General features: G+C 58.6%; 1 protein-coding gene across 1 annotated transcript; it reads right to left on the bottom strand.

The window, feature by feature from the left end:
• Positions 1-1,224: 1,224 nt before the first annotated feature.
• Thop1 (thimet oligopeptidase 1) lies at positions 1,225-15,422 on the bottom strand. Its single transcript, XM_036171187.1, has 13 exons — positions 15,203-15,422; positions 12,273-12,485; positions 9,279-9,427; positions 8,059-8,166; positions 6,823-6,925; positions 5,842-6,002; positions 4,638-4,773; positions 4,020-4,386; positions 3,650-3,851; positions 2,778-2,964; positions 2,558-2,686; positions 2,088-2,224; positions 1,225-1,891 (listed from the first exon to the last, which is right to left on the bottom strand). The coding sequence occupies exons 1-13, from the start codon at positions 15,216-15,218 to the stop codon at positions 1,736-1,738; spliced, it is 2,064 nt and encodes a 687-aa protein (XP_036027080.1). The 5' UTR covers positions 15,219-15,422; the 3' UTR covers positions 1,225-1,735.
• Between the last annotated feature and the right edge of the window lie 4,171 nt (positions 15,423-19,593).

Below are 19,593 nucleotides of genomic sequence, written 5' to 3'. Positions count from 1 at the left end.
GTTCCCGGGAATGGATGAGTGTCTGGCCTTGTGGACTCAACAGCCAGGGGGCCGGTAGCCATTGCAGAAGATAATGTAAACGTGGGGGGATAAATCTTGAGTCAGGCATGGTGACACACCTTTAATCCCAGCACTCGGGAGGCAGGGCAGGAGGATCTCTGAGCTCAAGGGCAGCCTGGGCTACGGACCGAGTTCTAGGACAGTGAGGGATACATAGGGAGACCCTGTCTCACTTGGGGCGGGTGAAGTGGCTCAGTGGGTAGTGATGGCTGCTGGGCAAGGGTTTGAATCATCCCAGTGGAGCGACCAGGAAGCGGGCGAGGCTGAGCGTACCTGCAGCTTTGCACAAGGAGACAGGTGGATCCTGAGGGCACCTGGGCCGGCCAACCCACCAGAAGGGCAAGCTCCAGGAAACGCCAGAGAGCCTCAGTCAAGAGAGCAAGGCAGGGACAGAGGGGCACAGGGCGGCTCTGACCCCCATGCGTACGCACATACAGCACGCACATATTTCCCTCTCTGGTTTAAGACAAGGTCCCTCTAGCTCTGCCTGGCTGGAACTCAGAAGTCCATCCCTCCCCACACTCCAGTGCTGGGATCAAAGGTGTGGCTGCCACATTCCACGTGCTTTTCCCTTTTTGGGTACATCCATTAAGTGCCAGATGATCTGCTCCAGGCCCCTGCCCACTGTCACCTCATCCCCTGGACACGTGCCCCATGATCTTGCCCTAAGCCCATCTGAAAGTGGAAGCCGTCCTTTTTAAAGCATCTGTGTGCCTGTGCACTGTGTGAGCCGCAGCCCTCGGAGGGGAGGGACACTGGACTCCCTGGAGCCGTAGTGACAGGTGGTCCTGATGCCTGAGTCCAAGTCTGCCAAGTCAGTAAGTGCTCTAACCACTGAGCCTCTGTCCAGCACCCCCTTCCTTCCTGTGCACCTGCATGTAGATACGTGACTGCAGTACCCAAGGAGCACATGAGCCACAATGGCGTGGCTGCCCATGGCCCTGCCTCGGTGGCGGCCTCCTAGACGCCTCCATGACAGGCACTGAAGAGTGTCTTTGGACAGCAGAGACACGTATTAGACAGTTTGGGATCTTGTGTGAACTGAGGATCGGAGTTGATCTCACTGGCTTCCTTTTGCCATGGCTACTAGCTTTCCTGGCTGTGTGTCTGTACTGTCTGCTGTTCTGGCAAGTCAGAGGCGGCCAGCCTGGGCTACACGAGGTCCTGTCTTTAAATGCAGTTTTAATGGTGGCTAGAGGTTGCAACACTGTACACAGCCAGCAGGTGGCAGACCCTGACCAAGTCTTCCCTGCAGCCTGCCCCTGGAAAGGTCCAGAAGCTGGTTGTTGAGACCAGACACAATGACCCTGAGCGACACAATGGGCAGGTGACCCTGGCACCCTCCCTTAGCACCCTCCCACAGCTGGGCTGTCACGTGACCCGAGAATGTCACAGTCCAGAGCACTGGGGACACGTGGAGCAGACGGGGAGGGCGGGCAGGGGCCCTCTACCAATTTAATGGCTGCATCACAACTGTGTCCAACACCAGGTGCTGGGGAGGGGCTAGTGCAAGGAGACCACCAGGGCAGCCAGAGGCCAGGCCCTGAGGACGGGGACCTTGAGCCAGGGCGTGACAAGGATGGAACCCTGCCCCAGCTCATCCACAGGCCCTAGGGCCGCTGAGGCCGCCCCACCTGGGCTAGGCTAAGGCACAGGGCGGCGGGCTGGCTTGTGGTCAGCAGGCAGGCGGCTCACTGCCCTCCACCTGCAGGCCCTTGCTCAGGAGGAAGGCGTCCTGCTTGGGGTCACGGCCTAGGAACCGCTTCAGCATGGCACTGGCATCCTCAGAGCCCCCTGGCCTCAGGATGCTGGTCCGGTAATCCATGCCAACCTGGGGGGGAACAGGGATTAGGGTCAAAGGGCATGCATGGGGTTGGCAGCGGGGGTTACACACACCAAGGGGAGGCTCTGCAGACCTGGGGTCAGCGTCTTAGCGCATGTGCAGAGGCAGGCCCCAGTTGCCTAGCTGGCGGATTCTATTCTTGGCACCTGCCGTCACCGGTTGAGGGCCCAGCGCTGGGACTCACCTTGGGGCTCAGCACACCCTCTTGTTTGAAGCGCGTGTGGAACATGTCCATGGAGTAGACCTCGCTCCACAGGTAGCCATAGTACTGCGCATCATAGCCGCCAGCCAGGTGGCCAAAGGTGGCCGGCATGTTGGTCCCTGGGCAGACACAATGAAGTGCAGGCTGCAGGGCCCACCCTAGGGGAGGACGGACTGGGCGGGGACAGTGTGGGGCACGTGGGGCACGTGGCAACGCGTCCTGGGTTCTGAGGGTGCATGATGTCCCAGTGCGCCCCCTGGGGGAGGCCCATGACAGGCACTGGCTACAGCAGACAGCCTAGGAAGTGTGAGCATGGGTAAAGGACTCAGGCAGGGTAGGGCAGGTGTTGCTTGTGTCTCCCACAGCCCCTGGGGCGCCCCCATGCTGCGCTCTCTGGAAGTTGAGGAAGGCGGAGGCCCCCTGCAGTACCAGGGGGGCCTTTGAGCAGCTACCTGGTGTGGCTGGCACCCCGAGGATCTCTTTGCAGAGGCGGGCATACTCCTCAGCCGGGTCTGCGTCTGTCTGTGTGTGCAGGGCCTGGTCCACCTTGGCCAGGACGATCTGCCGTAGGTTGAAGAGACCTTGGGGGGAGGTCAAAGGTCAGCCAGCAGGAAGTGCCACTAAGCTTCCCATCTGGCTGAGTGCCTATGGCCAAGGGTGGCACGGGCTCACCTGCGTTGGCCTGGCGTGATTTGATGAGCTTCTCCAGCAGGTCCTGAGGGGCTGCGCTGCCCGTTCGGTAGTGCTGGGACATGCGCACCAGTGGCTCCTTTTCCCACACCCAGTTCTCCAGCATCTGGGACGGCGCCTCCACGAAGTCACGCTCCACGTGGGTCCCACTGAACATGGCGAACTCCGCCTACCACAGGGCACAAACGGGCATAAGCCTTAAGGCATGCTGGTGCCCAGGCCACACATCTGGCCAAGACCCTCTGCAGTCTCAGCAGGAGTCAGCCCACGGGGCTCCTGCACACTGGATGCCACCAGCCGCAGAGGCTGTGCCCCCACATCTCCGGGTCCCCAGGCCTCACACTAACACTCACGAGGCCTTGGCTCTCCAGAGCTCCAGCCTCGGATCTACGCAAACTGCCCACAACCCAGCCCAGTGCTGGGGAGTCTGGCCTGAACTGTACCCCCAAAGCCATCTTAGGAGGTGTGGGCGAGACGGCTGCCTGAGTGGTGAGGGCATGGGGACCACTGCAGGCCACCGTCACACCAGACACGGAGCAGGAGGGAAGAGACAGGCCAGGGATGTGGCTCAGTGGGCCAGGGAGCTTGCTGCCAAGCCTGAGTTCAAACCCCTAGACTCAAATGGTAGGCGAGGGTCAACTGTCCTCTGGTCTGCGTATGCAAGTCACAGCCCAGGAGAGCACAGGCCCTCACTCGAAAATAAGCAAATGTAATGACAGCCCTCTCCGCAGAGCAGAAGGCCCCGGGCCGGCCTGGGCCAGGAGGTGGTGAATGCGCCAAGCCAATGCTGCCGGCGCTTGTCCATGGCACCAGCCAAGCCACGCGCTGCACCCCAGGGGCCCCACACCACTTACCTGTGAGCAGAGCTGGTGCATGACGTGGCCAAACTCATGGAAATAAGTCTCCACTTCATCATGCTGTAGCAGGGACGGCGTGTCCGGCGTGGGCTTGGTGAAGTTGGCCACCATGGCTGCGATGGCCAGCTGCCGGCTACCGTCCTGTCGCAGGCAGCCAGGCTGCAGGCCGAAGCAGGCCGCGTGGCCGTACTTCCCTTCCCTGAGGAGTGAGCTGAGGTCAGCGGAGCCGAGAGACACCCAGGCACCCACACTTCCCACAGCAGGAGCTCACGCTGCCCCGGGCTTCCTGCGCTCTATCCCCTTGCAGACAGCTGAACAACAGGGTGAGCGAGGGTGACCCGGTGTCCTGGCAGGTCCCCGTGCCCACCTGGGGTACAGGTCGAGGTAGAACTTGCCGATCTCCTCCCCAGAGGCAGCGTCACGCACTGAGTACAGCCGTACGTCCTCATGCCAGGCGGCGGCTCCGTCCTCCAGCGTGAACGTCAGCCCCAGCAGCTCCTGGTAGATGGCCAGCAGCCCACGCGTGACCACCTGCATCGGGAAGTACTCCTTCAGCAGGTTCTGGTCCACACGGTAGCGCGTCTCCTCCACCTGGTTCATGTAATAGCGCATGTCCCACGCGTGGATGAGCCCGTCGAAAGGCAGGCCCCGCTTGGCGCACTCCGCCTCCTTCAGCTCCAGGATCACCGCGCGCTCCTGCTCACCCAGCGGCTTCAGCTTCTGTGCCAGTTCATCTGCAGAGGCACCACTGTCACCCTCGGCCACCCCGCTGCCCAGGAGGGGTGTGTCACCACCCACCCACATGTGACACAAGGTTCGCACCACCATCCACTGAGCCCCAGAAGGGCAAGCGCGCATGGGGGGCTGGACACAGGATGTGGGCTCTACCCTAGGATTGACAGATGGTGACCAGAGACAGTGATCCTCCAGGCTGAGGGCAGGACGGGACAGGGCAGGGCGGGGCGGGGCGGGACAGGGTGGCTACCAAGGAAGGTGGCTACTGTTTGGCTGGTCTTGGCCATGTTCATCTCCAGGACGTAGTCAGCATGTGTACGGAACCCCAGAAGGCTGGACTTCTGTGCCCGCAAGGACACCAGCTCCTTCAGAATGGCACAGTTCTCCTGCAGGGACACAGGCAGCCGGGGACTCCATCTCTGCACTGTCCAGACAGGACCACGGGTGCAGAGAGAGGCGAGAGCTGTCTGTCTGTCTTGGGACTGGTCTTAGGCGCCACAAACCTGATCACAGAGAAAGCGGACCTGCCACCAAGATGGCTTAACAGACCACAGGACAATCGCCCGCTCCACTTGGTCACCATGAAGGCATAGCAGGGCTGCTCAGAACAATGCAGCCCTGTCTGGGGAGGGGAGGAAGAGCAGAGGACAGACTGCCAGGGCACAGCCCAGGGCAGCGCTCTCCAGCACTCACAGGGCCCTGGGCCCCCAACCAGCATCACTGTAGCAACTCAGCACGCCCAGGTAGGCAGGGGGCCGGGGAGGCGGCACCAGCCACATAGGGGAGCCCTTGGGAGGCCAGGGGAGATTTAGGGGTGGAGTTCTGAGGACTCTAATCGGTTAAGTGATGGTAACAATTCTTCCCCAGGCCACAGCTTTATGGTCAGGGCATCATATGCCCCAGCCTGTTCCAAGCCATCCACAGAAGTCAGGTGCCCACTTCAAACTGCAGCTGCTGGGGGGTGGGGAACCCCAGCTCCAGTCACACCAACGAAAGTGCTGACAGGCACCTCCACCCCCTGCCCTGCCCTGCCCCACTGGAGCTCATGCCCCTGGCCTGCAGGGCACCTCTGGGGGAGCCGCACGGCCTCACCTTAAGCGCTAACTGCAGATTGTCTATACAAGGCCACCAGGTGTCCTCACAACAGTGAGCACCTGAGCACAGGGCCACAGTGGGCAGCTGTGGGGGGCCCGGGGGACAGTCACGTCAGGGACAGCTGTAGCCAGCCCACCTGAGCACAGGGCCACAGTGGGCAGCTGTGGGGGCCCGGGGACAGTCACGTCAGGGACAGCTGTAGCCAGCCCACCTGAGCACAGGGCCACAGTGGGCAGCTGTGGGGGCCTGGGGACAGTCACGTCAGGGACAGCTGTAGCGGCCCACCTGAGCACAGGGCCACAGTGGGCAGCTGTGGGGGCCTGGGGACAGTCACGTCAGGGACAGCTGTAGCGGCCCACCTCCTTGCAGCGGCAGTTGAAGGCCTGCTCAACCAGGCGCCGTGTCTCAGGCACATGGCACTTCTTCAGCAGCGGGAAGTAATGGGGGTACTTGAGGGTGACCTTCAGCTTGCCATCCTCCGTCTTCTCCAGGGAGTTCAGGAAGTCCTCGGGGAGCCCGCCTGTGGATGTGGCGGATGCCTGCTCAAGACGGAGCGGGAAGCCAGGCCAGCAACCCTAACCCCGAACCCGAGGGGAACCTCCCAGGGCCGCGGGCGACCTTGGCAGGATGTCCCTAGTTGGCCAGTGAGTATGGTGAAGACTGGTGGGGAGGTGCCCGGGGACCGCAGACCCCAAAGGTGACAGCGAGCACCGGAGTGGAAGTTCATCACAGCCACGGCGTGAAGCCCCAACACCACACATAGGTGCTAATCCTCCAATGTCCGAGGCTCACCACCCCTTATCCTGGGCTACAACCCACACTGTGTGGCGGGGTGCTGTGTTTGGGGCTCTGGGCAACCGCTAACAGCACTGGGTTAGGATGGCCCCAGCTGCGCCAGCTCAGGGCTCCTGCTTTGGATAGGATCTGGGTCAGCAGAACCCAGTTCTTGCCTCCCAAGGAAGGATGTTGTCATTGTCCTTGACCAGCTGTGAGGACACCCTCCCCCACAGCGGGCTCCCCCAGCTCCCCCACAGTGTGCTCCCCCAGTGTGCTCCCCCGGCTCCCCCACTGCGTGCTCCCCCAGCTCCCCCACAGTGTGCTCCCCCAGCTCCTCCACTGTGTGCTTCCCCGCTCCCCCACAGCGTGCTCCCCTACAGCGTGCTCCCCCAGCTCCCCCACAGCATGCTCACCCAGCTCCCCCACAGCGTGCTTCCCCAGCTCCCCCACAGCGTGTTCCCCCAGCTCCCCCACAGCATGCTCCCCCACAGCGTGCTCCCCCAGCTCCCCCACAGCGTGCTCCCCCACAGTGTGCTCCCCCAGCTCCCCCACAGCGTGCTCACCCAGCTCCTCTCGTGTGAAGGGCAGGAAGGTGGTGTCCTCATTCAAGTTCTTGTTGAAATCAATACACAGCAGGCTCAGCTTCTTCTTGATGCCCTTGATCTTCTGCAGAGACAGCAGTGTGGGGACATGGCAGTGTGGAGGACAACCAGCCTCCCCTGTCCCTCCAGGCCGCCCCTCCCAAAACCATCCAGCAAAGGACAGGAGGAGCTGGGGGCTGATATGCCCTCCACTCCTCCCCAGGCACCTCTGGACTCATGTCCTCTCCCCCAGGCCTCCCACTGGGAAGGATCCTCAGCCTGCAGCCTGAGCTAGACGACACAGAGGGCTTTAACTAGGAATCTGCTCAGGGACATGCTGTCAGATGGACAGGGAACAGGACAGGGGTGACAACCAAGGCTGGGGGCTGTGACAGTCCAGTGGCGGAGGCCCTCTGCCTGTCAGCAGACAAGCAGCATGGCTCCAGGAACCATGCAACCTGGCTCTAGGTCTGGACACAAGCCGGAGAGTCCAGGCACTGCCTGCTTCTCAAAGCCACCTGGCCAATGAGTGCTCAGTGGAACGTGGGCCAGGCATGGGGGCGAGAGGCAGGAAACACCAGGAGCCCTTGCTCCAACAGGGCCACCTCTCCACCCTTGCCCCACCCACAAGAACTGGGCCTTCAGTGACCATGGTGACTCTGTGGAGGGGCCCAGCTGAGCCAGGCCCTGCTCTCCAGGCAGGGCTGAGAGACCCAGGGCGGGTCCGGCTCCCCTTAGCCTGCTGGGTGTCCACCTCAGCAAGATGGCATCTTTACTAAGTAAAGGTTCTGGGCACTGATGCAGTGGCCTCTGGGGTGGGGTGACCCCATGGGGATGAGTCCCACCCAGGAGCAGGCCTTTCAAGGCACACTCCCAGAACGGATTGCACACAACTACTTCCTCTCCGAGGCTCCACTGCACAGTGGAAGCGCCACCTGTCACAACCTCCAGAGCCAGCTGCCATCTCTGCCATGCCCGGTGCATGACACCCGTCTCTGCACATACCAGGGTCTTCAAGCCAGCCCGGGGGGCATGCATGGGGACCCACATTCCAGGCCCAGCAGAGCTGACTCAGCCAAGCACAGGGGCAGAAGTGGGGGCATCCGCATCACGCTCTGGGTTACTGGCTCTGCTTCCCTAGACTCAGGCCCCAGGCAGAGGACAGGGACAGTGTCGTCAGGCCTCGACTAGAGCACATTCAGGACAGGGCACACCCACCTCTTGCGTGTCCTGAGGTAGGTGGAGCCCATTCCTCCGGCCCAGCTTGATCAGCCGCTCCAGGTAGCGAGCAGCCTCGGGCCGTAGGGAATCCTTTGGGATTTTCTCCTGGAAGAAGCCACGGAAAGCTCAGGAAGTGTGTCTCTGCTCTCACAGCAGGGGCACCCACACGGTGCTCATACGCCGTGACTCCAGCTCCAGTGCTCCCTGTGGGCCTCCACAGCGCAGTACCCGTGAACACAGCCACCCAGACAGAAATGTACAGGTAATGAAAAAACCAAACATCACAAACAAGTAAAACCCACACTCTGCTCATGAGACAGGGCTCCGAGGTAAAGGAGATCAGAGCCAAGCCCGAGTTCAACCCCTGGTGGGAGGAGAGACATGCTTCCAGAGGCTTCCCATCCCCAGGCAAGAGAAATGTTAAACCTGATTACACAGGCACAGGGCCACCCAGAGTCCCGGCTCTCGGGAGACGGAGATGGAGGACCCTGGTTCCCAGTCAGCACAGAGAAACATCCCCACCCATTAACACAATGGAATCCCCAACCTCGACCACAGGCTGCTCAGGTGTGGTCATGGTGCTCCAGTGTGCACAAACCAACCTGTGCTGTGAACAGTGGCGGGAAGCCTAGCCAGCACGTTCTTTCTCTTGTGTCTACCCACTGAGTGCTGGGATGCAATGCACCACGACACCGTATTCTATCCCAAGTGGCCCTGGCTGGCCTTGAACTCCTGTTGCCTCAGGCTGCCAAGCGCTGCAATGACAGCCCTGGGTCACACACACTCGGCCCTGTGTCACATCTTATAGTTGTGTGATAACTACAGGTACTTTAGATTTATTTATTTGGTTGGTTTTTTGAGACAGGGTTTCTCTGTGTAGTTTTGGAGCCTGTCCTGGATCTCACTCTGTAGACCAGGCTGGCCTTGAACTCACTCTGTAGCCCAGGCTGGTCTAGAACTCACAGAGATCCGCCTGGCTCTGCCTCCCGGGTGCCACCACTGCCTGAATTACAGGTACTTTAACAACAACCTTGACCACAGTGAAGGCTGCAGCAGTGACCACACAGTTCACACGGTGCCCGCCCTCGGCAGCAGGCCACATCGCTCGCGTGCACAGGCTGCCGTGGGCAATGGCATCACGGCCATCAGCCCTTGTGGGCCATGTGCCAGTACAGAGCCGGTACCCCTGTGCCCGCTGCCCCTGGCCCCCCACGCACCTGCAGCCACACGACCCTCTGGTAGACATCCTGCCTCATGCTCATCTCCACATCGAACTCCGAGAGCTTCTTGTCGGCCTCTGTGCTGGCTGTGCGGATGTCCTTAGACGGGGACACGTGCTGGGGGAAGTCCAGGATGTTCCTCTGTACTGAGGGGGAGATGTGGGTACAAGGTAAAGGAGCAGACCCACCAGCTGCCTCTGCGGAGGCGCCTCTGCATCCAGGGAGGCTCAGGCACTGGGACAGAGCCTTGGGGACGACACAGCAGAGACTCAGGACAATAAAGCAGACACCGGGACACAGTCAGGCGTGCTCACGGGACAACGGATCCATGGCTGACCCGCTCACGGGAGTGTTGCTTATCCCTGCCATCAGCGCCCTGGAGGCTGAGGCAGGAGCATGCCTGAATTTGGGACCATACAAGCTTGACCGTTCTGACACTTGCCCTGTGGCCCAGTCCCCTCCCCAAGAGGAACAAAGCACAGGTCACTATCAAATCTGGAGCTCCGCGAAAGCAAAACCCGCAACAGCCAAAGGCAGGGGCTCTCAGTTCCCACACACACGCTGGAGCATCACCCAACCCTGAACAGGAGTGAGTCTGACACTCACATCACAGCACCAGCCAGAGACCCAGACACAAAGGTCACAGGGCACGGGACTCCACGACCAGAAACACCCACAGACAGAACGCGGGTGTGCAGGACGGGAATGGGATGGCGTTACGGCTGAAGGACGAGGCTCATTCTGGGTGCTGATGGCCCTGTGTGTATAGTCACACTTGGGAGACGCTGGCCAATGGAGGAAAGGCCCGGAGGACCGGAGGCCTGAGAGGGAGCACAGAGGATATGACCTCCAGGCAGAGTTCGTGGGTGTGAACTGAGGAGCTGCAAGGGGGCAGCCCAGACCCACTTGTTTCTCTTTCTGTTTGGAACAAGCTCTTGCTGTAGCCCAGGGGAGTCCTGAACTTGTGGTAATCCTCCTGCCTCAGCCTGTCAAGTGTTGAGGTGTGAGCCACCACACTGGGCGGGAGGAAGGGGTGCGGGAGAGGCCAGCAGGGATATCGATGGATTTGTGGTACAGCAACGCCACACCAAGGGAAGGGTCACCAGGGGCCACCGCCGGCCGAGATTCCCACCTGAGACCAGAGGAAGAGGACACTGCTTGGCGCACGAAGGTTAACTAAGGCTGGGTGTGGGAACCTGTTTTTGGGTTCCTCGTGGCTTTACCCAGCAGTCCACATAGAGAGGATGAACAGGGCCACGGGCCTGAGTGCAGGTGTCTGAGATGGTTTGCACTTGGCTGTGCTGGGGGAGGTCTTTTGCTCCACCCCTTGGCATCTCTATAAATACCCTGAGGCAGAGATAGTCAGGGCCTGTTGGAATAGGTTCCAGGCCCTCTCGAGGCTATCCTGTATTTTCTATCTGTTTATCTCCACAATCTAAATCCTTCTATCTAATATTTCCTGCTGCTCACACTCAAGAGAACTCTGGGGAGCTGTGGGGTTGCTGGGTGAACGCACCACAGCTGGGGAGTAAAACCAGAGCAGGAGAGGGAGCAGAAGTCAGCTGCATCTGAGGGGTGTGTAAGGCCGCAGCCTGTTGGGGGAGCCACAGGATGCTGGTGGCTGGCCCACCTGGACCACACCTGGGGATGTAGAGCGGCCTCCATGCCTTTCCTGCCCACTTCCAGAAAGGGGCTGGGGACACAGTGGCCCTCGGACTGGGCAGCTTGGGTCTGGTGGTCTGCGGGGGAAGCTGCCACCACGCTGGGTGGCAACAGGAACACATAGCATCGTGTTAGACACAGAGCGGAGGCGGGGGACCCGTGAGGACATGCAAAGGGGTGCCGTGAGCAGCCCAGGTCGGCACCGATGGCCAGGGCTCTGCCCTGAGAGGGTCCTCTGCTGGCACTGAGGCCGAGACATGAAGACCTACACGCAGACGATCACAGACATCCTAGCACAGCAATGCTGCCAGTCACAGAAAGGAGGCGCCCAGGTGAGTGTGTGGACGTGTGCCCGACGCGATGCCAAGGCAGCAGGACAACCAGCACTTAGACCTGCCTGGCAGGCGGAGGGGACTCAGAATAAAGGCCGGAGAGCTGGCACAGTGAGCAATGGTGTGTGTCAGCAAATCTAACCGCCCCAGTGTGAGCCACTCAGTGGGAAGAACGGACAAATGTAAGCTGTGTGTGTGTGTGTGTGTGTGTGTGTGTGTGTCTGTCCCGCCGCGGCATGCACATGAACTGAGACATGCTTGTCACCCCAGCATGCAGGAGGCAGGAGGACTGCAAATTTGAGGCCAGTCTGGGCCACATAGTAAGATCTTGTCTCAGAAAAGAAAACAAAGGAATCAGGGGGTGGCTCAGTGGTTAGCACACTGGCTGCTTCTGCAGAGGACCTGGGTTTGGTTCCCAGCACCCGCATGGCGGTCACAACCACCTGTGACTCCAGCTCCAGGGGACCTGACACTCCCTTCTGGCCTCAGTGGGCACTGCACACACACACACAGGCAACACACTCACACACAAAAAATAAAAATATTTTGGTTCCTTGCATGTTCCTTTGTTTCTTCTTCTGTTTACTAGACAGGGTCTTGCTATGTAGATGAGGCTAGCCTCAAACCCAGAGATCCATCTGAGTCTGACTCCCAACTGACTCCTGTTGGCATTACAGGGTTCGTGCCACAAAGACTGGCCTAGAAACAAACAAGTCTTTAAAAGAAAAACAAACTTGGACAAAGCCTGTTTGGCAGCTCGGGTAAGAGCTGACGCCCAGTGTCACAGAAGCCACAAGGGACTGGGTTTCAGAGCCGTCACCTGAGCTGTGTCCCTAAGGCCACACGCTGCAGGGAGGCCGGGGAAGGCGGCAGGTTGCTGCCACCAGCCCAGCGGGGCAGGCCTGTCCACCGTCACACCCGCCTTGAGTGGCAGGCCACCCTGCCGGCTCCTACCCATCACTGGCCTCTCAAGACACTAGGGACCGACTGAGCTCACCCGTGTAAGTCACCTCCACATCAGCCAGCGCCTTCAGTGTGGTCTCATAGGACACGTCCTCAAAGTCCTGGGCGCCCACGCGGTCGTACACACTCTTAGTCTCCTCGATGAGCTGCTTGGTCAGAGCCTGGATCTGCTGCGCACTCAGGTCCCAGCGCAGATGATTCACCGTGGAGCAGGGGGACGCTGCGTCCACCACGTCCCCAGCACAGGCTGCAGGAAAGAGAAGGGGGGATCCTGAGCAATCCCAGGGGCTTGTGGGAAGCACTGAGTCTGAACCCAGAAGAGCCTGTCCATCATCTTCCTCCAGGACCTGCTCAAATAACCATGTCATGAGCAGAGAGTATGTGCAGGCCAGGGACAGTGCCCTGACCACGCCCCCAGCCCCTCACTGGGGGTTCTAGGGGGGGGTGGGAGTACTGCTGAGGGACCTTTGGCAAGCACCACCCTAGAAATTAAAGCACAGGTTCTGGCCACCCTTTCAAGGTCTTGAGAGGCCAGCCCTGAGGGGTTTCCAGAAGTCTGTCTTTCTACTGGTCCCCTGTTCTCCACATCATGTTGGCGCCACACAGCCATCCAGCAGCATGTCATTCAGGATTAGGTGTGGTCCTCCACACCCCTGCGTTGCTGAGGTATAATTAAGGCCACTGCTGCCCACATCGGGCCTCACCAACAAAGGCAGGTGTGGAAGTGGGGTTAGCAGGCGGCACTCTGGAGCAGACCATCACACTGCACTCCAGCCTTCACCAGCAACCAGGGCCCTGAGGACGGCGTGGGAAGGGACAGGACAGGCACTGCCCACCAGGAGGGTGTTTTCACAAAGATGGACTGGGTGGGGGACAGGTGCCTGTTCTCAAAGCACTTGGGAGGCTGAAGCAGGATTCCATGTTTGAGGCCCAGAGAATGCAGGGCAACCATTTTTTTCATAAATAAAAACAAAAATAGGGATGGGGGCTGTGGCTCAGTGGGTAAGCACTCACCCGTGTGCACAATGCCCTCACCCAGCACTCGGGAAGCTGAGGCAGGACAGAGTTCAAGGTCATCTGTGACTACATATCAACGAGGCCAGCCTGGGGTACACAGATCCCGTCTCAAAACTGAAACCCGCTGGGCAGTGGTGGCGCACGCACACCTTTAATCCCAGCACTTGGGAGGCAGAGCCAGGCAGATCTCTGTGAGTTCGAGGCCAGCCTGGTCTATAGAGTGAGATCAATCAAGGACAGCCAGGGCTACACAGAGAAACCCTGTCTTGTAAAACCAAAAACAAGACAAAACAAACAAACAAAACAAACAAACAAAAACCATAACTGAAACCATGGCTGGATGTAGTGGTGTACAGTTTCTTTTCTTTCTTTCTTTTTTCTTTTTTGCCAAAGCTGAGGATCGAACTCGGGCCTTGCACTTGCTAGGCAAGCGCTCTACCACTGAGCTAAATCCCCAACCCCATGGTATACACTTTTAATCCCAGCACTCGGGAGGCAGAGGCAGGTGGATCTTTGTGAGTTCAAGGCCAGCTTGGTTCCAGGGCTACATAGAAAAACCGTCTCAAAAGCAAAAAGTAAGTTGGGCAGCAATCAAGGAAAATACTGTGTCAACCCGTCCTCCACACACCGACATGTATGCACACACACTGAGAAACAAAGGGCTTTAGAAGTGGGGGCAGGGCCTGATGTGAGAACAGGGAGAGTCCTAAAATTCTGGAGAAGCCAGGATTTCAACATCTTTCTATAAACATTGGGTTTCCGTCTCCATTTGAGGTCATCTTCAAGCTCCTGAGACAAGAGTAATACTAATTATTCCTATTCCCATGATCACAACTGGGGGACAATCCACAGGTATGAGAAAAATATGAGGAGGTGGCACACACCAGGCCACTTTCTAAGATACGAGACACAAGTCAGCGCTGTTTTTCTTCCCACTGGTGCTAGGCGGGGAACCCAGGACCTGGCACACACAGCTGGCCACATCCCCAGCCTTCTTTACTGTTTCAGATAGGACCTTGCCAAATTGCCAAGGCTGGATCAGTTCTTTTCTGGATTAAGCAAATGCAGGAATTGTCCAGTTGGCTACGCAGGGGAAGGCGCTTGCTGCCAACCCTGAGGACCTGAGTTTGATCCCCACCGGGACTCACAAGCTGTCTTCTGACCACCACGCGGACATCCCTACACACACACACACACACACACACACACACACACACACACTAATGCTTAAAAAAAGAAAAGAAAAAAGAAATTTAAACTTTTTGCGCTGTCTGCACCTGACACTGGGATCCCTGCCCTCATCCTCCTCAGGGCCTGGGAGAGAAAGGTGGGTCTCGCACCGGGCCTGCATCCTTGCTCTCCGCCTTAAGAGGCTTGGGCAGCAGGGGGCCTCGGTGGTGAAGGGCGCTTGCTGCTCTTCAGAGGACCCGAGTCTGGTTCCCAGCACCCCTAAAAGGCCGCTCCCAACCACCTGTAACGAACTCCAGGGAAAGAGGACCCGCCACACTCTTGTGGCCTTCGTGGGTGCTGCACATATGTGCGCGTACCCGTGTACACACACACACACACACACACACACGCACGCACGCACGCACGCACGCGCACACACACGCGGTAAATCCTTAAATAAGAAAAAGGGACCTAACTGGGGGCGCCCCCCTGACCTGGGGGATGCTGATGTACACGGTCCCGGCACCCGGGTTCCCCGCACCGGCCCCACGCAGGCCCCCAGACACCCCCGGCCCGCGCCCGGCGGGCAGTGGCTCATCAGGCGAGGGCGGCGGGGCGCGTGCGCCCAGTGTTCATCTTTTCGGATCGCGCCCGCCCGCCCGCCTGGCGAAGAAGTCCCGGGGAAGCCGGTTCATTCATTTTGCAGCTGCGGGCCGCGGAGGGGTGTCGCCGGGGCAGGCGTGCGGGCGCGGGGCCCGGGCCAGGGACGGCCGGTACCTGCGGGGGGCTTCATGGCGGCGGGCTCGCGCGGGCGGGCGGCCCCGCTCCGGTCCTCCGCCTGGGCCGCCCGGTCTCCTCGGGAGCTCGCCGGCCTCGGCCGCCGCTCCGCCGCTCCGCCGCCGCTCGCAGACTCCGGCGCCCGACGCCCGCGCGCTCCGGGCACGCTGGGAAGGCGCAGGCGCGCCCGGGCGGGCGGCGTCGGGAGGGCGCATGCGCGCGACCCCACCGGTGCGCCGAGGGGCGGCCGGCGGGCCGGCGGCGCGCGCTGCGCATGCGCCGCGCACAATCGAGCCTGTGATTGGCTGTCAGAAGGCTGGTGGGCGGGACCGTAGGGCATCCGGGATGCTGTTTCTATGGAAACCGAACACCCTTTCTCCTCTGCGCGGCTGGGGTCCGTGCGGACCCTGTGCGCTTGCCCTTGGCCTGTCCGTTCCTTTCATTTCTGTTCGTTCTCCAGCTCGCATAGTCCAGGCTGGCCTCGTCCTGGCCATGCAGCCAAGGATGACCTTGAACCCCAGATCCTCTTGCCTCCACCTTCTGAGTTCTGGGACCATGCCTGGCTCCCTTCCTGGTTTCCTTTCTTTTCTCCCGTGCTGAGTGTGATAGTACACACCTGCAATTCCAGCGCTAGCTAAGTAGAAGCGGGCCAACCTGCAACCTGCAGGCGTAGCCTGGGCTACACACCCTGTCTAGGTGGAAAAAATAAAAGCTTAAATGAATCATCTCTGGCGATGCATGGATGTCTTTTCGTGGTGCTGTGATAACAGAGGAACTGGGGCGCTGGAGCCCACTGGACTCACAGCTCCAGGGGTCCTGATGTCCTCACCTCTGCAGACACTGCGTGCGACGTGGCGCGCATGCACACAAACACAACATTAAACAGGAGCTTAGGGAGGCAGAGGCAGGCAGATCTGAGTTCGAGGCCAGCCTGGTCTATGGAGCGAGTTCCAGGACAGCCAGGGCTGCACCCTGTCTCGAATAACCAAGAAAAAGAAAAGTAGTTTAAAGGAGACAATTCATTTTAATTCACAGCTCACACCACAGGCCCTGGGGGAATCAAGTTATTAGGAGCTTGAAGCAGTAGGTCCCAGCACGTCCACGGCCTGGAAATGGCAACCCTGCACGCTAGTCATCCGCTCGCTTTCTCCATTTTACACAAGGTCCTTGCCCAAGGCGTGGGCTGTCCAGTCTTCCTCAGTGACGCAATCAAGAAAATTCCCCCAGGTAAGCACAGGAGCCACCTCCCCAGGGACTCCGATCCAACCAGATTGACAGGTTACACTGATCATCATGGGTACCTACAAAATGAAAAAAAGAAGACGATGCCATCCTGGCACTGTGTAGGTAGATCCGCAGGCCCCGCCACCCACAAAGGGCAACAGGAGGGCAAGACGGGGGCGGTCCTGGAGCAAGTGCTGAGACTCCACCAGCGGAATCCGCAGGCTCTGGCTCCGAGTGAGGGTTGTTTTTTTTTTTTTTTTTTTTAATTATCTTTATTTTATGTCTGTGGTGTTTCGCCTGGGTGTATGTATGTACATCACATGCATGTCTGGTGCCCCTAGAATACAGAGGTGTTATAGACAGTTATGTACCACCATGTAGGTGCTAAGAATTGAACCAGGGTCCTCTGGAAAAGCAGCCGGTGCTCTTAAGCACTGAGCCATCTTTTCAGACCCTAAGTGAGAGAGATACAACGTGGGGAGCAACCTCAACCTCGGGCTGCCCCATGCACGTTACACGTGCTTCAACACACAGGGTGCATGCAATGCACACACAACACAAGGACCAATGCGAAACACCGGCTGATAAGGGGCCCTTGGAATCGGGTGGGGGGCCCCGGAAGGGCTCGTGGGAGTCAGTCCTCTCCTGTCAACATGTGGGGCCTGGGAACCGAACTTGGTCTTCAGACTTGGTGGCAAGTGCTTTTACCCTCCCAGCCAAGGCGCCTTGGCGACCCTGATGTGTGTGCAGGAGTGTGTGGTCGCGCGCGTGTGTGCCTGCGTGCGTGCATGTGTGTGAGTTCGTGCGCGAGTGTGCGCGCGCGCGCGTGGTGTACATGTGGGCATGTGAGTGTGTGTGCAGGCGCGCGTGCCTGTGCGTGTGTATTTGTGGATCTGGTGTTTTTGCCTGCTGCACCACCTGCATGCAGTACTCATAGCAGCCAGAAGAGGGCGCCCGGAAATGGAGTAAACAAATGGCTGTGAGCCCCCTTTGGGGCTCTGACTTGTACCTGGGTCCTCTGGAAGAATAGCCGGTGCTCTTAACCACTGAGCCAGCGCTCTCTAAACATGCTGCGTCTTTGTGTGTATGTTTGTTTGAGACAGGGTCCATCTCCAGAGTGTTGCATGGATACACTTCCACACCTGGTGTCTGCAGTTCTGGGAACGGAACCCAGGGTTTCCTTTGTGCAGGGCCAGGGCTCTACCCACTGAGCCTCCATCTGAGGTCAGGTTCTGTACCACACTGGGGAGTTCCCATCCCTCCTAGTTGTCTCTGTGTGTATGGGATGGGGGTGACATTTGAGATGTGGTCTCACTCAGCAGCACAGGCGCAATGATGCAGCCTGGGCCTTCCCCTGTGCGCCTAAGGGCCTCAGTGTGGGACTTTCCCCCATTGCCTGGGAATTTTCATCCTAATTTGTGTTCATGCTGTTCCCCTGTGTGTGTCTTTTTTCTTTTCCTTTTAGATTTTTCCATTTGTCAGCTGTGAGGAATCAGTACCACACTGTCACCGTCCGCAGCCTGAGGAGGCCCTCCCACCTTTCGGGACTTGGTACAGACTACACAGAGATTCATGACTTGCGAGTTCATGTAGCAGAGTTGGGTGTGGTGAGGTGATGTGATATGGACCATCATGGGGAGTCTAGGCAGGGTGTGAAGCCTTCCATGTCACACCCACAGTCTGGGCAGGGTGTGAAGCCGTCCACGTCACACCCACAGTCTGGGCAGGGTGTGAAGCCTTCCACATCACACCCACAGTCTGGGCAGGGTGTGAAGCCTTCCACATCACACCCACAGTCTGGGCAGGGTGTGAAGCCGTCCACGTCACACCCACAGTCTGGGCAGGGTGTGAAGCCTTCCACGTCACACCCACAGTCTGGGCAGGGTGTGAAGCGGTCCAGGTCACACCCACTCAAGAGCAGAAAGACAACTTCCCCTGAGTGTTTCCCCTCAGCCCCCTTCCTCCTTTAGTTACTCACTCCCACTTCCTAGGGAATGTGGCCACCCACAGTTAAAGCAGGTTTCTCAGACCACCAGCCCCCAAATCATGACACAGACTCATCGTTAGTTACTAATGCTGGACCTTAGCTTAGACTTGACCCACTCGCTCTTATAACTTACTTTAACCTGTTTCTCTTCATCTACGTTTTGCCTCGGGCCTTTGACCTTGTTTTCATTCTGCATGTCCTACTCTGTGTCTGGCAGGCTAGCGGCGGCCCGGCTGGCTGGCCCCAGCATCTCCCCCCCCACTTCCTCCTACTTATTTTCTCTGCCCGCCAGCCCTGAATATTCCTCTGCTAGCTATTGGTCATTCAGCTTTTTATTAGATCAATCAGCTGCCTTAGGCAGGCAAGGTAACACAGCAACACATCTTACATAATTAAACAAATGCAATGTATCTTTACATTATTAAACAGCATAAACGAATGTAACACATCTTTGCCTAGTTAAAGTAATATTCCACAACACAGTGGGCTGGTCTTCTCAGATCACTTAGTTTTAATCAAGACAGTTTCCCACAGATAGGCAGGCCCCCAAGCCAACATGACCTAGATGATTCATGGAGACCCCCCCCTTTTTATTCAATTAAAATTTTTTCCAGGTTGGGGATTTAGCTCAGTGGTAGAGCTCAAACAAATTTTTGTTTTCTGTTTTACATACCAACCCCAGTTCCCCCTCCCTCCCCTTCTCCTGCCTCCTCACCTCCCTCCCACTCTACCCCCATCCACTCCCACCACAGGAAATGGGCTCCAAAAAGTCAGTTCATGCACCTGGGATAAGTCCTGGCCCTGCTGCCAGGGACCCCACAAACAGATCAAGCCACACAACTGTCACCCACATTCAGCGGGACTAGTTTGGTCCCATGCAGGTTCCCAAGCTGTCAGTCCAGAGTCAGTGAGCTCCAACTAGCACCGGTCAGCTGTCTCTGTGGGTTTCCTCATCATGATCTTGACCCCACTCCTCCTCCTCCTCCTCCTCCGCCTCCTCCTCCTTTTTTTGAATGCCGAATGCCGTTTATTAAAGGAGGGAGGGGGAGACCCTTTGTGTGTGTGTGTGTGTGTGTTTCGAGACAGGGTTTCTCTGTGTAGCTTTGCACCTTTCCTGGAACTCACTCTGTAGCCCAGGCTGGCCTCGAACTCACAGAGATCCGCCTGCCTCTGCCTCCCG

Source organism: Onychomys torridus, chromosome 21 (assembly GCF_903995425.1).
Source record: "Onychomys torridus chromosome 21, mOncTor1.1, whole genome shotgun sequence".
Lineage (NCBI taxonomy): Eukaryota > Metazoa > Chordata > Mammalia > Rodentia > Cricetidae > Onychomys > Onychomys torridus.
Note: the sequence above shows the minus strand (reverse complement) of the source record. Positions and strands in the feature narration are given on the sequence as shown.